Source organism: Aquarana catesbeiana, linkage group LG02, assembly GCF_042186555.1.
Source record: "Aquarana catesbeiana isolate 2022-GZ linkage group LG02, ASM4218655v1, whole genome shotgun sequence".
NCBI classification, from domain to species: Eukaryota; Metazoa; Chordata; class Amphibia; order Anura; family Ranidae; genus Aquarana; species Aquarana catesbeiana.
Window position 1 is genome coordinate 687,389,419 of NC_133325.1, and position 17,332 is coordinate 687,406,750.

At 42.2% G+C, this 17,332-nt stretch overlaps 1 protein-coding gene across 1 annotated transcript in view; it reads left to right on the plus strand.

The window, feature by feature from the left end:
* SUPT6H (SPT6 homolog, histone chaperone and transcription elongation factor) overlaps positions 1–17,332 on the plus strand; it is an 83,320-nt gene that overhangs the window by 23,566 nt on the left and 42,422 nt on the right. The window contains exons 6-8 of the mRNA XM_073616777.1: positions 1,903–1,987; positions 8,944–9,214; positions 14,449–14,550. Of these exons, the coding sequence (XP_073472878.1) occupies positions 1,903–1,987; positions 8,944–9,214; positions 14,449–14,550 (458 nt within the window). The remainder of the gene's footprint in view (positions 1–1,902; positions 1,988–8,943; positions 9,215–14,448; positions 14,551–17,332) is intronic.

Genomic DNA, 17,332 nt, shown 5'->3' on the forward strand with positions numbered 1-17,332 from the left:
AGGGACAGAGGGTGCCTCGATTGTGTTCAACAATGCCCATGTTTATAGAATACAGGAATTCCATTTGTCGTTACCTTACATTTCACATCCCCTGAGGAGTAACCTTCCAAAAGGGGACGGTAACTCACAGAATCCAGGGGGTAAAATTCCTGCCTAACCCTGTTTAAAATGTTCCTTATACCTACGCCTAACCTGTGTTAAAAAAAAAAAAAAATGATGGTATACTTTATTTTTTATTCTGTTCACATTATCCGCAGCTTTAGCTTAAAATTTTTCTAAAGGCAGGAGGTTTTTATCTTAATGCATCCTATGTGCAGCAGCCCCCCTAATACTTATCTGAGCCCCATCTCGATCCAGCGATGCTGCATGGGAGACTTGGCTGTCTGGGACTCTCCCTCCTGATTGGCAGAGACCCCAGGGTGGGACTTTCCCCCCTGTCAGAACATAACAGCTCAGTGGGGAGATAGCTGTACTAACATCACATTGGCTTAAAGTGGTTCTAAAAGCAGAATATTTTTTATCTTGGTGCATTTTATGCATTAAGATAAATAGAACCTTCAGTGTGCAGCAGCAGCCCCCCCTAATACTTACCTGAGCCCATTTCGATCCAGCGAGAGACTCGGCTGTTCTGGGACTCTCCCTCCTGATTGGCTGAGACACAGCAGTGGGTGCCATTGTGTCCCACTGCTGACAATCAGTCAGTGAGCCAATTGGAATTGGGGTGGGGGGGGGATGGGGAACGAGCTGTGGCTCTGTGTCTGAATGGACACACAGTGCCTTGGCCTGGGTGCCCCCTTAGCATAGCAAGCTGCTTGCTGTGGGGGCAGGAGGGAGGGGCCAGGATCGCTGGCGAGGGACCCGAGAGGAGGATCTGGGCTGCTCTGTGCAAAACCACTGCACAGAGCAGGTAAGTATAACATGTTTTGTTATTTTTAAACAAAAAACCCCAAGACTTTGATTGTGCCAGTCAGTGGCTGCTGCAGGAGTGAGCAGGGAGTGCTGACAACAGTGGGAACATGGGAGCCTTTGAGTGACATTACAGCTCCTGGAATGCCAAGCCATTGTCGAGCGCTCCCTCCACTCCCCTGCAGCCACCGCTCACTGACACAGAGAATCTTGTGACTGACGTGGGCTAAACATTGGTAAGTAAGTATACAGGTCCCCCCCCCCAGTGTGGGTAGCAGGGGAGAGGGAACACATAGTTAAATGTAGTTTATTGTTAAACAAAAATTCCACTTTAAGGTCTCAATCAGATGTGCATTGACACCCAACCACCGTGCTGAGCTGATTTTGCTGAACAAATGCAGCCCATAGAGGTGGATGCAGACATAGGGACTACATGGACACAGTTGCATATCAAAACTTGATATGCGAGCAGGAGTAAGTGCACAAATCTGAACGCAGACATTGTGGTTGATTTACTAAAAGCAAAGAGACTGTGCACTCCAAGTGCTGTTGCTCCAGAGCTTCGTAAAGGTAAAGCTTAATTTGCAAAGAATACCCAATCACGTGCAAGGGGGAAAAAAAAAACGCATTTTGCTATCACATGATTGGATGATGGAAGTCAGCAGAGCTTCTGCTCATTTACGAAGTTCTGGAGCAACTGCACTTTGCAAAGTGCACGGTCTATTTATTTACCTTTAGTAAATCAACCCCATTGTGCGTTCAGCTCTGTGCCACCCGCTCCTGCCTGCTTGTCAAATTTTGATATTCAATTGTGTTTGCCCAGCTGTTGTGTCTGCATCCGCCTCTAGAGGGCTGCCTGCGCAAGGCTCTGAGATGTGTGCAGATGCAGCAAAAACAAGCTCAGCATGAAGGACTGATCACAGCACCTGTCTGAATGAGCCCTAAGGCAAAAGTGTAGCAAAGAGCAAACTTGATATGTTTTGTGTTGCTTTGCAGACATTGACGACTTTATTGTTGATGATGATGGACAACCAATAAAAAAACCTAAATGGAGAAAGAAGCTTCCAGGATATACTGATGCGTAAGTTATGACATTGTAATGTTCTAAAAGGATAGCATTTGCTTTATTCATAGTACTTAAAGTGTGACTAAACCCACTGGTTTAGCGTTTCCCAAAAGAAAGCTCAAGTTAGGTTCAATAAATGCATTAAAACCAAAAATGTAATATATTGCAGCTTATCAATCTCTAGTTGCGGTGTCTGCATTTGTTTTCTTTTTGTAGGATTTTACCCTCTGTTTTCACCTGGTGATCTGACCAGTGACATGTCTTGTATAACTTTGGATGGAGAAGCACAGGGGTACCTTTTGGACAGCAGCATTGTCAGTATGTTGGTGGGGGGGTGGAAGTTAGATGTACTAGGAGATTTACATACACTAACAGATTGAAGCCAAACTCCAGCTAAAACTTCAGTTACAGCAACATTTTTTTCTTTTGGGATAAAGAGCTTGCATGAATAAATAAAAGCTGATCCTTTTAAGCACCCCTGTCAGTGGTAAATAGTGTCTCATCCCTGTAACTGCTACATCTGCAGGAGAGCTTGCTCTTTTGAAAAACAGACTTACTGGCAGAATCGCCAGAAATAAATGAAAGAAAGCCTAAAAAAGGAAAAATGCAGCCCTCACATCTAAGAATTGCTATGTTCCAATATAATGCTTTTGAGTTTAATACCACTTTAAATAGTATATTTCCACTTTTTGTAGTCAAATTTGAGCAAATCCCGCCATGTGTTCAGGTTCCCATTCACACAGCATGCCTATTTTTGTTTGTTTTTTATTCTAGTAGATATATTTATTATCTTTTTAGATGATTCACAGGAGAAGGCCTCATGGCTGACTGCAAGCATTTCGGAACCATATCCGAGTCAGTCTGTTCGAATAGGCTGAGTCTCCTCTCACTAATATACAATCCAAGAAGCAGCTTTTAAATTATTAATCCTTTTTAGGACATAAACCGAATGAAATTCAGTACTGGTCACATGCTCTGTCAAATATATTGGCTGGCTTAAACATTGCTACTGGGTCACTGATAAAAGCACATCAAGCCCATCCATATAGCCACAAATGTTTCCCAGGACTGTATACTGGTATAGTGAATCACAAAATGGCTTCAGCTGATTCTCCACCCATCAGGAAAGCCTGTTTAACATGTTTCACCCGTTTAGGGCTTAGTCATAGAGGCCAGTTAGTGGTCAAATCTAGTTTACAACTGATAATTAGATCTGCCAGTGCAGTGTAGACTGGGTTATTTGTAACTAACAAAGCTTCCTCCTAACCTAGGATTTTTCTGTGCTGGAGTCGTCAGAGAAGAGCATTTAAAATGTTCCTGCTCCTTACCCCCTCCACTGTGTTCTGGGGTGTTAGATGAGACTTACTGTCTCATACCTGGAGCAAAACAGCATCGGGCTGAGCCGCACTAAGCCATTCATAGGCAGCTTTGTATTTCAGCGAATGCAATTCTTCCTCTGATTGCCTGAATCAGAGATTGTGACGTCACAGGCCCGTCTCAGAGGAAGCTTTGTTTTCTTTTATAAAATACAAAGTTGCCTATAAATGGCCGCTCAGCCTGATGGTATTTTGTGCTGGGTGTTTCACACCCAGAACATAGTGCTGTATGCTGTAAGTACCTGAGACTGCATACAGTTTACACCGCATGCCCAGAGGGCGATTGTTAGTCAAGGAAAGTTTAAGTGGAAGTCCAGGACTGATCTAACTAAGCTGAAACTGCTCCCACAACCTAACTACCCTGTAAGGAAGCTGCTTATACTTAACTATTCTGAGGGCACTCTGGTCACATGATCCACTCCCAGCAGTGGCTTCAGGGGAGATGAATGAACAATGAATGCGCCATAGTAAGCGCCATAGTAAGCCCATGGCTGGCGTCACCACACAGGCAATGCAGCTGTTGTCAGCGATATCTCCTCTCCCCTCAAGATGGCCGTGGAGTAGATCACGTGACCGGACTAGAGTGCCCTCAGAATAGTTAAGTATAAGCATAATCCTTTTACAGGGTAGTTAGAATTGGATTTAGAAAGAGGGTGGAAGCAGTTTTAGGCTTAGTTAGATCAATCCCGGACTTCTACTTGCTCAAGTCCAGCTGTAATTTAATTTTACCTGTGCTTCAGGTGTAAAACAAGACCTTCCTGTCTTACAACTGGAACAAAATTGCATCAGGCTAAGCAGAGCTTATTCATTCACAGGCAGCTTTGTATTCTGTGAATGAACACAAACCTTTCTCTGGCTGACTTGGAGAGGTAGGACAATGTGACCCTCTGACAGTGAGGAAGATTTGTATTCCTTGTTAGAATACAAAGCTGCCTATAAGTGGCTGTGCGATGCACAACACTATTTTGAGACATAAAGTCTCATCTCACATCTGGAAGTAAGTGCTGTATACTGTATATAGCTGGGACTACATACAGTCTATACAAGGTGCTAAATGGGAGCACGTTAGTGAAGGAAATAGTTATTTTGGGCCAGCTTGGCCCAAATTAACTGTTTTAAAGTGGTTGTAAACGCTGCAGTTAAAAAATAAAAAAAAAAAAAAAAAAAAAACTTTCCCCCGTAAGACAATTGCATAATATGCATCACATACTAGCATATTATGAATGAATTGCCTTAGAACAAAGCCCTCCAGCGGTGAGCTGTCATTGCTGACAGGGCTTCGGTCTTCCTTCCGGGTTCGCGGACTCCGGCTGTGTGCGTGGCCAGGGCCTTCAGAGCATGTGCGCTGGTGACGTCACCGGCTGCGTCCAGTATGAATATCTCCTAAACTGTGCACGTTTTACACGTTTAGGAGATATCAATTTTAAAAATCACAAAGCTGACTTTACTACCACTTTAAAGTGTAAGTTCACCTTTACAGAAAAGTCTGTAAGGTGAACTTGCACAGGTCCCCCCCTCCCGGTTGATTTTCCACCACCTTGCCGCGTCCTTTTGGGTACATTTCCAACTCGTGAACACAATATTAACCCCTCAAGGAATCATTGCCAAGCTCTAGACAGTGGAAAAAGAATTCACAAAAAATAGTCTTGTTCTGGTACTAGACCCTGCTGTCTGCCATTTTACTGCGCCTATAGAAGATGTTCCTTCATTTAGGGATTCTGCTGACTGAAAATGCGAGGCACTCCTCAATGCTCTTTTTATAAACTTGCAGGCTTTGTTTTTCAAACTGCGGCTAATTGGACTAAGGCAATGAACAACCAATGGGATCCTGTCTTCCAGGACCAGACACTGTCTGAACACTTACTGATGCTATCTTCCACCTTATTCTTTTGTATTGATGTCCTAGAACAAGTTATGACACAAATATGCCATTTCTGTCCATGTGCGCAGAATCATTTAGCTAAAAGCCTGGTCATCTGACGCCTCACAAAAGTGCTCTGTGAGGGAGGATGTTTCTTTGGTAAGGCATTTGACAAATTCATAAAAGATGTCGCAGGAGAAAAGGTCCTTCTTCCGCAATAGAAAGCTCCAAAAAAAAAAAAACCTCCTCGTAGGTGTCTATCTTTTTATGGTTCAATACGTTTTTATTGATGTTTTGCAAGAGTATAAAGAGTATAAACAACGTAAATAAAAAAAGAAAGACAAAATAAAGGAGTGTAAACAGTGCCAATTACTTGACATATAGTCTCCTAATAAACAGTTATATCTTTTAAATATTGAGATAGTGCAAGCGTTTACATGTATCAGGGTTATTATATGTGGAGCAATACTTTCAACCCGTACAACAGGTGTATATTAACATATAAGCATTCACTACTCTAAGCTGGGGTGCCCCTTTGGGAGCCTGCTGCACCCCTAAACATAGGTAGTCTAGAATAATCAACGTGTGCATAGGATACATCAGTATGTTCAGTATCAAAGATTTGGATCTCCCTTTCCATGGGAGATCCTATATTTATATTGCATCTAAAAAGATTATATCGGAGATCTAGAAAAGGGGAAAGGTAGGAAAGACAGAGTAGAAAAAGGCGGAATGGGTATAGAAAAGAAAGAAAATAGAAAGGGGAGGGGGGTGGAGGGGTATGGAGACAGCGAGCTTCGGTCTATATATATATATATATATATAGGGACTTTACTCTAAATATAGAGTATAATGGATAAGGGTTGTTCAGTCCTTATGAGGGGTTCTCAACCGAGAGTCTTTGTTTGAGTTTGTCTGAGGTAGAGTAACTCTTCCAGATACTCCAGACAAAAGAGAATTTGGCATACTTGTCTAGGGCTTGGGCCTGCATTTCCTCCATTAGCATGTAGTGTGTCTATCTTTTTAAAAGGAAAAGTGCCCCATCACTCTAATCGGGCATCATCTTCTAAGCCAAAACTCAGCCCTTTGTAAACACAAAATCCTCTAAATCTACTTTAAAGCTACCTTTAAAATGAAGGGGCGCCCTCACTAAGAGTTTGGACATGTCTGTTAAAATTTGCCCTTTTCTGGGTTACAGAAGTCCCAGACCTGTGGGTTCAGTCAGTGGTTTTAAAGAGTTACAAAGTAGAATTTAAATCTACCCCCTCATCGCTTTCAATCAAACAAAATCTGTTAAAGGACAGTCAGATTTGCAGACCACCCAAAAACAAGTATTGTCCCAGAGAGTAGTATTCATCTTATCCTGTACCTCAGATCCCTAAACGAGTACCTTGAATTCTTAAGTTTTGCATGGAATCTAGAAGGTCAGTTGTTGCCTCTCAGGGACAAGGGAAATACCTAGCATCAGTACACATGCAGGATGCTCCTCAACATATTACCATTCACCCAACTCCTCAGCACTTCGTAGTAGGAGAGAAACACTTCCAATGTGTCGCACTGCCATTTGGTCTATCCTTTGCACCCACAATATTCACAAAGGTACTTGCAAACCTCCTTTTCTTATGAACTCAGGGCATCTCTCATTTTTAACTATCTGCAATGGACTATTCATACACTTTAGGCTTTTAGTTGGGTAATCAACTTTCAAAAGTTTGCAGGTATGCCCTCCAAAACTGCCTTTCATCTAGAATACACAGGCCTCATTCTAGGCCCAAGCAAAGTTTTTTCCTTCTAGAAAACAAAGTTGTGTCTCAAAGATTTCATGTTCGAACCTCCCTCAGTGAGATTCTCAGAGTTCTGTTGTGTTCATTGTGGCCTCCTTTGTGGCTGTTCCCTTTTTCTTAATTCCATTCAAGGCCTCTTCAGCACAACACCCTGTTGGCCTGGAAGTTGTAACATATATACTCTGTTTTTCATTCGCTGGCTTTGACAGCATGGATGTTGAAACCCAGGTTTTGAGAGAGGGGGCAAGAGGGCTATCTCTGACTCGAGAAACCAGAAAAGCCACTTTCCGAAAGATCTATTGTACCTGAAACCCTTCTTTGCTGGTGTTAACAATAGGCACTTCAACCACAGAGAATACTCTGTGCCTTGAATTCTGTCCTTTAAGGTCAAATTCTAGTCAAGTCCAGAATGCATAAAGTGTTACTTAACCCACAACAGTAAAATCAGTCTGTATATACAGTAAAGCATGCTTGTTAAACTCACCGTGGAACTTAAGGGGTTAATCCTCCGTATTGTGTAAAAATGCTGTTTTGATCTTGTCTTCTCTGATCCTCTCCTCCAACTGTCCACAATCCATCTGCTGATAGACCAGAGTCCTAGGAGGCACTCTGCACATGCTCAGTTTGGTGTGTATCGCTAGAGAGATTGATTCATTTATTTTTTGGGAGGGTGCATGTGATCAGCACAGGGCCAATCAGCACTGTCAGACAGTCAGGGGTCATGCAGCCTCATAGAACGGTCATAGGAGAATGAAAATCCTACAAACTTTAACCAGTTCCTCAGCCGGACACTGATAGAAGTCATAAGACTGCTATATACTGCTGATGAGAAAAGGTATTTAGCAAGTTGTTTACTAAAATTGAATTTCTGTGTACTGTGGGAGACCAGATATAGTGAATGCAAGGTCTTGGGTTTAGTAAATTCTCTTAAGAGACCTTTTTTTAGCCTTGCCCATTTTATTCCTAACACCTCCTGGCTTCACTTTCACTTGTAAAATTCTTTATTCAAGGCGTTTCACAGATCAGACCACTCATACAGCACACTGTGCTTCCTGAGATATTAGGTTCTCTCTGCCCTGCAGAAATCATATTTTGGACTCATCAGGGAACTCCCCCCCTTGATGATCTCTCCTGCAAGATAGCCTTCTCGATGGCTTTCTTGTAAGGAGCCATTTCTGATCCTTCAGGGATAAATTTGTCTTGTGCCCAAAACCTTTCTTTATTCCCAAGGTGGTACCAGGATTCCACCTTAATGAAGACAGTCTTTCCTTCCTTGTTTACTGCTCCTAAGCACCCAAAAAAGATGGCTCTGACGACAATGTCCAGGCAACAAAAAGCAATCAGTCTGTAAAAAATGTAAGTCGCAGCTTCTGTCAGGAAGGATTATCTTTGTCCTACTGACAGGGCCTCATAAAGGGCACCCTGCTTCACAATCTACTATTGCTATTTGGATAAGGCAACTCCTCTTAAGAGCTTACACTCTACCCAGATCAGTGAGCGTTTTCCAGACATTTTGACACCAAGCCTCTGCTGCTCTGCTGTAAGGCCAGTATTCCTGTACGATTAGTATAAAAGGAATTTTTGACTTGCCTGTAAATTCCATAGCTTGGGGTACAGTAAAGGACACAGACACTGTCTGTCAGTGTCCAATCACCTGACGGTAGTAGCTTATAGCCCAGGGTCAACAAATATCCAACCTGTGTTCTGTACTGCACTCCCAAGATATGGAATTTATAGATCAGTCAAAATTCTTTTTTTTTTTTCCATCAATGTAAGGGTGCCCCCCTCCCCAAGCCTGTTAATTTAATTATTTATTTTTGTCTGTCCTAAAAATGTTTTTCTTTCCAGTTAGATATTGTAAACTTATGATTTTAACTCATTTTGTTACAGTAATTTTCAGTGTAAGTAGGACTTATGTCACTTTGACATTTGTGTTTATTTTTTTTCCAGTGCTTTGCAGGAAGCCCAGGAGATCTTTGGTGTGGACTTTGATTTTGAAGATCTTGAAAAGTACAATGAGGAAGATGAAGAAATGGAGGAGTATGAATATGAAGATGAGGAAGCAGATGGTGAAGTGCGTGTTCGCCCCAAGAAAACTGCTAAAAAGCGTGTGAGCAGGCGAAGCATTTTTGAAATCTATGAACCTAGTGATCTGGAGCGTAGCCACTTGACTGATCAAGACAACGAGATCCGAACAACAGATCTCCCAGAAAGATTCCAGGTAGGTACCGCATGCTTTCTTCTTGGCTTGGCCTGCATCTTGAATTTAATTTCTAAATATACAAAACATAATCTTTCTTGCAACCACAGGTTGGGTAATGTTAGTTTTTCTGTTCACAATATGATCAATGCACATGAATTTGCATGTGCAATATTTTCAGTAGCCTGTGTTTATTTTTCTCTTTGTCTCAGTCAATTAGAAGAGGCTTTGTTTTTGTTCAGAAAATACAAAGCTTTCTGTGAATAGCTGAGCAACTCTCAGCCTGGCTTGATTTTGTTCTTGGAGTTTGACAAGAAGTCTCTCACTACACTGCTGGAACACAATGCCATGTACAGCTACATACAGTTCTTATAGCACTGACAACTGCTGCATGTGTCAGTGAAAGAAATAGTTTGGTTGGACCCGCTTAGTCCAAACAAACTATTTAAAGTTCACTAAATCTTTTGATTCTTTTTTTCACTGCAGATTTAAAAAAATAAAATTTAAAATTTGCCTGGATTTCTGCTTTAAGGGCACAACTGATAGCAGTATAAAGCCCTTTCTAGAAAATTCTTATTGCTGGCGGGCCCTGTCCTTAGTCCGATTATGACTGTGACGTTACTTTGTCAAACCTTGTCTGACTGGTCAAATTTTGTTAAGAGATCTACTGCTGCTGAGGTTGATCCTTCACCTTGAGAATGCATGAAGCAGAGGGCTGTAGCATTAAATGTCAGTTCATATGCATAGGGCACTTTGGCTTAAGTGCAGAAACTCCTCCTATAGAAAGCATTTAATCCTCGTGGCCTTTGAGAGAAGGTGTATCTTTGGACCAGCTCTTGAAAACATAATCAGGACTGCTACTGGTGTCAAGGGCACCCATCATCTTCCTCAGCGAAAAAAAAAACGAATAATCGGACTGTAAAGTCTTTATCTTCTTTAAAAAAGTTATTGCCCTAGTTCCTGTGCAAAATTGTACCAGTGGTTTTACTTCAAACCTTTTCCTAAGTCCAAAGGGGAAATTTACCCAGTTCTCGATCTATTAATGTCTTCACTTGAGTCCAAAAATTCTGCATGGGTTCTGTCAGTGTCTTCCTTCACCAGGGAGACTTTCTGACTTTGGACATCAACGATGTTTCATGGCCCTCATCTTTCCAGTGCAGCTCCTGCTGTGTTGTGGGGCCCCTATACTACCAATTTGTTGCCCTGCTCTTTAACCTCGTGTCTGCACTGCAATTATTCAATAAGGTTCTGCACCCTGTACTAGTCCTGTTGCTTTCTTGTGACTTCCCTATTGACCATCCTGATGTTAAAAAGGTTTGGATGGATCCTGAATCCATCCAGGTGTGTGTTGGGCATTCCAATATCAGGCCTCTGTTGCCCAACTTTGTAAGCCTCCGCCTGATCTTCTGTTCATATCTTCTTATTCATTTCTTAAGAATGTCCCATTAAGAATTTTCAGGCTGTGTCCTGTACTGTACGATTATGTTAAAAATAATTTTGACTTGTCTGTAAATTCTGTATCTTTGGGTACAGTACTCCAAAGCAAAAAAAGCTGAGGTTTCATGGGAGTTGGGTGGGGTCTTACGGGTGTGATCAAAGCTGTCATGGTTTCCTGGCAGCAGCCAGCTGAAGGTAGCAGCCTAAAACCCAGGGTCTATGGATTTCAAGCCAGTGTACTGCACTATACTCCAAGGTATGGAATTTACAGTTAAAGTGGATGTAAACCTGAAATTTTTTTTTTTTTTTTTTTTTGATATCGTACTGTAAAGTATTAGATTTCCTATCATTTGAGCCCAGTCTTGCCACACAGAGTTAATCCATCTCTGAGCAATCCTCTTTTATTGTTCAGTGAGATAAATCTTGACAAACTGAGAAAAACTTTGTCAAATCCTCCCCCTTGCTGTGAGTGACAGGTGATTTACATCTCGTGCGCTAGTCTAAGACACAGGCATTATTTTTTAATTCCCTCCCCCACTCCTTTCTTCAGCAGCTCTGCAAGGATTGGCTGTACCACACCTTTCAGCATGATTTGGCATGCTGAAGTCATGTGGTTACTTTCCTGTCTTTTCACTGGATGTTAGAGATGATAGCAGAAGTTCAGTGTAAGAAATACACAGGAGAAAATGCATATTGACAAGGGGAGTGTAGAGGTGGGCTGGGAGTCTACTGACATCACGACTCCACCCACCGAGCTCCAGACAACAGACCCACCCACAGAATCTGCAGTTTTTCGGGTCTAATAACAGACGGAGGGGAGACATTTGACAGGTAAAGATACATGCAGGAGGCATGTATATCCTTATAGATAACCCCTATGGCAGTAGTTTAGAAAGCATGACATTGGGTTTACATCCACTTTAAGTCAAACTTCCTTTTTTCCCTCACTCTTCCTAAAGGAGTTGTAAAGGCAGAAGGTTTTTTATCCTCTTGCATTCTATGCATGATGTTAAAAAAAAAAAAAAAAAAAAACACCTGTGTGTGACGGACTCCCCAGCACCCCCCAATTACCTACCTGAGCCCTTTCTCTCTCCAGCGATCTCCACGATCCCATTAGCTATCCAGTACACTCCTCCTGATTGGCTGAGACAGAGCAGCGGCACCGTTGGCTCCTGCGGCTGTCAGTCAGCCAGCCAATCGGGAGAGAGGGGGCGGGGCTTCGTGTCTGAATGGATACATGGAGCTCTGACTTGGCTTGCGTGCACCCCTGTAGCAAGCTGCTGGCTGAGGGTCACTCAAAGGAGGGAGGGGCTAGGAGCAGCAAAGAGGGACCCGAGAACAGGAGCATCCAGGCTGCTCTGTGCAAAACCAACTGCACAGAGGATGTAAGTATAACACGCACTAATTGTATTGCAAGTGGGTGGCAGCTGCAGGCCTGGCGATATACTGGTACATCGCAGCCCCTCCTGGGTTTAGGGCACACATGCGTGTGCTCCTTGCCAACTCATGCTGTGATTGGACACAGCACAAGTTTGGCAGCTTATTTCAGTCAATGAGTTTGGCTGAAGTCAGCCGATTGGCTGTGGCCAATCACACACAGTTCTGTGTATACAAAAACACAGAACTCTCTGTATTGTGAACAGCGATCTGACTGTTTGTTTTTTTTCCTCTCTGCAAAGCAGGGAAAAAACAGACAAGTAAAAGCAGCCCACATTACACATTGTTAGGCACACAATTTAACCCCTTGATTGCCTCTAGATGTTAACCCCTTTCCAGCCAGTGTTGGTACAGTGACTGTGTACCTTGTTGGCACTGATCACTGTATTGGTGTCACTATTGATATCAGTGTCCATGTACTTTCCAGTCGGCGTCAGCGCCAGATTTCCAGCCATCACAGTCCCACTATAAGTCGCTGATCACCGCTATTACTAGTATAGTGTCATAGCTGCGTAAATTCCAATGTATATATACCTTAGTTTGTAGGTGCTATAACTTGCACACAAACTAATATACGCTTGTAGGGATTTTTTATTTGGCTTGCCAAAGACATGCAACAGAATACATTTTGGCCTAAATTTACGAAGAAATTTTTTTTTTTTTTATTGAATATGTTCAGCTTATATGTTCAAATATATGCAGTGTGGGGAACCCGAATCCTGTGTATTTCCCACGCCGCATTGAAATTGCATGGCAGGGGGTGTTAATGTTTGCAAAACGCATTGTGATTGACAGAATCCGATCGCATTGTTGTGAACACCCATGCTATCCAATTCCAGTGCGGGGGAGGGAGGAGGAGTCCTGCACCTTTATTGTGCGGATTCGATGCGATTTGAGCCATACAAATGATTGGCTCAAATCATACCACACAGACCTTGCATGTGATTTGAATTGGAATGCGGTGCGATTCCTATCCAAATCACATACGGTGTCCCGCACCACATATGTGTGAGCCTAGCAGAAAGTAGAAAATTATTATAGGGGTATTTTTTTCAGTGTTTTTCGTTTATATCCCAAACAATAAAAAACCCAGTGGTGATCAAATACCACCAAAAGAAAGCTCTGTTTTTGTGTAGAAAATGATTACATTTTCATTTACTTACAGTGTTGCATGACCACATAATTGCCAGTTAAAGTTGCGCAGTGCTGAATAGCAAAGAAGGGTCTGATCATGAAGGGGGTAAAACCTTATGGCGCACAAATGGTTAAAGCGTTAATTCAGGGACGCAGATTTTGCATTCGTTATTTTTTTTTTTTTTTTTTGGCTCGTTCTGTGGCTTGAGTATTTATTTTTTTTGCGTGATTTATTTTGGTTACAGCAGTAGTGCAAAAAATGTGCAAGGCAGGCTTCCCTCTTCAAAAGTTTACATCACAATTTCAGAGATAGATGCATTAAAAATTACAGAGAACAAGTAGTAAAGAACAGCATAGTCGTATGCATGAACATTTAGTATTTATTTCTGTTAAGTACTTCCAGCTACTACATAGTTCACATTTTCCTGCGCTGAGGGGTACAACCAACAGAAGTAGCCTGTCTGTCCCTGCCTTATGTCCATCCTAGTAGCAGCAGGGCTTCTACCCCAGAGGTCTGCTGTGCCCCTATTGATTTCTTTGAGAACAGAATTTTTTAACCTGTCTTAAAAAATGTTACATTTAAACTTTTATTTTTTACTGCTGCCCTTAAAGAGGAAGTAAACCCTGATGGGTTTACTTCCTCTTTGTTTCCCTGCAAAGGTAAAGCATAATGGGCTACTATGCATCGCATAGTAGCCCATTATGTGTCACTTATCTGACACAGGAGCCTGCGATGTCACCACTGTCCCCTCTGCTACAGAGCGTCCATCTTCTTTCTGGGTATCGTGGCTCCTGCGCTGTGATTGGCCTGAGCCGCGATGACGTCACTCCTGTGCATGCGCACGGGAGCCGCCACGTACGGCATATCGCCGTTAGCAGCGGCATGTTCAGTGCACCTGCGCACCGCTGTCTACGGCGCATGCCCAGTAGACAGCGCTGCCTGTCTTTTTGCAAATACCTCCTAAACCGTGTAGGTTTAGGAGATATTTCTTGGACCTACAGGTAAGCCTTAATCTAGGCTTACCTGTAGGTCAAAGTGGTCTGTAAGGGTTTATAACCACTTTAATAATTTGAATATATACAAACCCATTTTTGTTTCCCTTTTTAACGTGCCTTACATCAAAGGGCATTAAAATGTATCGCGTTGACTTCCTGTTACTGGCAAACAGTACTGACTCCTGTAGTTGTGTACCATTCTTAACTAGGTGCCTCAGGATAGCTGCATAATATACTTTTTTGTTCTTTAGCTACGTACCATTCCTGTTAAATCTGCTGAAGAGGATGAGTTGGAAGAAGAGGCTGAATGGATTTACAGAAATGCATTTGCTACACCAACAATCTCTCAACAGGTAACCTACCTGCCTTGTGATGCTCATTAAAATAACCACCTTTTTATTTGCAGTTTCTGTTTTTCTTGTGATCTTCTATACAAGTGGTTCTCAACCATCGTGCTGCAGCCTTCTTCCTTCCATGCCATGGCTTCCTGTGTACTTCGGTCTACAACCAGGGATAGCACCGAGCGTCGCATATACAGTGGGGAAAATAATTTTTTGATCCCCTGCAGGTTTTGTAAGTTTGCCCACTTACAAAGAAATGATGGGTCTATTAATTTTTTTTTTTTAATCATAACTGTATTTCAAATGATAGAAGGAATATCAACCAAAAATCCAGAAAAAAAAAACACATGATACAAATGTTATAAATCGAGATGCAGTTCAGTGAGTCAAATTAAGTATTTGATCCCCAAGCAAAAACCTAACTTGGTACTCGGTGGAGAAACCCTTATTGGCAAGCACAGAGCTAAAAGAAAAATTGGTGTATATCGAGCTGCATGCAAACGTATATCAAATAGCAACCAGCACAACACTAAGACGAGTGTAAATATGAGAGATATGTGAAGGAAACAATTTTGTGCAGCACTCAAAAATTCATATATATATATCTATATATATATCTATCAAAATAATCTATACTGTGCAATGACCAAAAAAAAAAACTGAAAAGTGATGTGAACTTCACACCCAAACTAAAGTCCATGTGCCATCATGTAAAGAGTTTTAAACCATGAATTTAACAGTCCTTGGATGAACAGTGAAAACAGATTATATAGCCAGAAGTGGAATTCTACGTGACATCCGTGTTGAAGTGAGGACATAGACAATAGAACCACCACCAGTTAGTGAGGAGGCTTACTGGAGTAAGGAGACTCAAATGGACATATGCTCAGTGAGTCAACAAGGCATATGGTGTAAACACCAAAGTATGAGACCTACACATCTGGGCTCCAGATCAAGATGCTTGACTGTAGGGAAGGTGTTCTTGGGGACATAGTCAGCATTTTTCTTCCTCCAAAGAGCCTAATTTTGGTCTCATCTGACCACAGCACTTTCTCCCAATCCCTCACCTGAATCATTTAGAGCAGGGATATGCAATTAGCGGACCTCCAGCTGTTGCAGAACTACAACTCCCATGAGGCATAGCAAGACTCTGACAGCCACAAGCATGACACCCACAGGCAGCGGCATGATGGGGCTTGTAGATTTGCAGCAGCTGGAGGTCCGCTAATTGAATATCCCTGATTTAGATGTTCATTGGAAAACTTCAGCTGGACCTGTACATGTGCCTTTTTGAGGAGAGGGACCTTGCAGGTGCTGCAGGATTTCAATCCATGGTGACATATTGTGTTACCAATAGTTTGGTGACTGGTTCTGACTGCCTTGAGATCATTCACAAGTTCCTCCCATGTAGTTCTGGGCTGATCCCTCACTTTTCTCAAGATCATCCTTACCCCATGAGGTGAAATCTTGCATGGATTGATGATTATTTTTGTATTCTATTTGCGAATAATTGCTTCAACAGTTGTCTCCTCACCAAGCTTCTTGCTGATGGTCTTGTAGCCCATTCCAGCCTTGTGCAGGTCTACAATCTCATCCCTGACATCCTTTGACAGCTCTTTGGTCTTGCCCATAATGGTGAGGTTTGAATGGAAGAAAACGATTCTGTGGACAGGTGTCTTTTATACACATAACGAGTAGTCGTTAGGAGCCCCTTCTTAAAGTGGATGTAAACCCGAATTTTTTTTTTTTTTTTATGTCATAATGTAGAGTATAAGATTTCCTATTATTTGAGCCCAGTCTTACCACAAAGTTAATCCAGCTCTGAGCAATCCTCTTTTATTGTTCAGTGAGATAAAACTTGACAAACGGAGAAAAACTTTGTCAAATCCTCCCCCTTGCTGTGAGTGACAGTTGATTTACATATCTCGTGCACTAGCCTAAGACATGTATTATTTTTTTAATTCCCACCCCCACTCCTTTCTTCAGCAGCTCTGCAAGGATTGGCTGTTCCACACCTCAGCATGATTTGGCATGCTGAAGTCATGTGGTTACTTTCCTGTCTTTTCACTGGATGTTAGAGATCATAGCAGAAGTTCAGTGTAAGAAATACACAGGAGAAAATGCATATTGACAAAGGGAGTGTAGAGGTGGGCGGGGAGTCTACTGACATCACGACTCCACCCACCGAGCTCCAGACAACAGACCCACCCACAGAATCTGCAGTTTTTCAGGTCTCATAACAGACAGAGGGGAGACATTTGACAGGTAAAGATACATGCAGGAGGCATGTATATCCTTATAGATAACCCCTATGGCAGTAGTTTAGAAAGGATGACATTGGGTTTACATCCACTTTAAATTGACAGGACTAATCTGTGTACCACATGAGCACATACCGTAGCCAGTCTTCTTGTTGGTGGGTAGGGGGTCAAATACTTATTTTACCCACCGAACTGTAACTCAATTGATAACTTTTGTACCATGTGTTTTTTTCCTGGATTTCTGGTTTATATCGTCTATATTAAGGGTTCGCTCAGGCGTGTTCGCAGCTCCATATGGCCAAGCCGTAAGGAAGCTTACACTGCGCAGCACTTATCACACGCAGTGAGACATTTCCCGATCCGCTGCTGCACAGATCAGGAAATGTCTCACTGCCTGTTATTGGCTAAATTTAGGTGAGCTCTTTTTTAGGGCACGATTAATTTCACTTGAATTAACCTAATTACAGTGGAACCTTGGATTGCGAGTAACGCATTTAACGAGTGTTTCGCAATACGAGCACTGTATTTTAAAA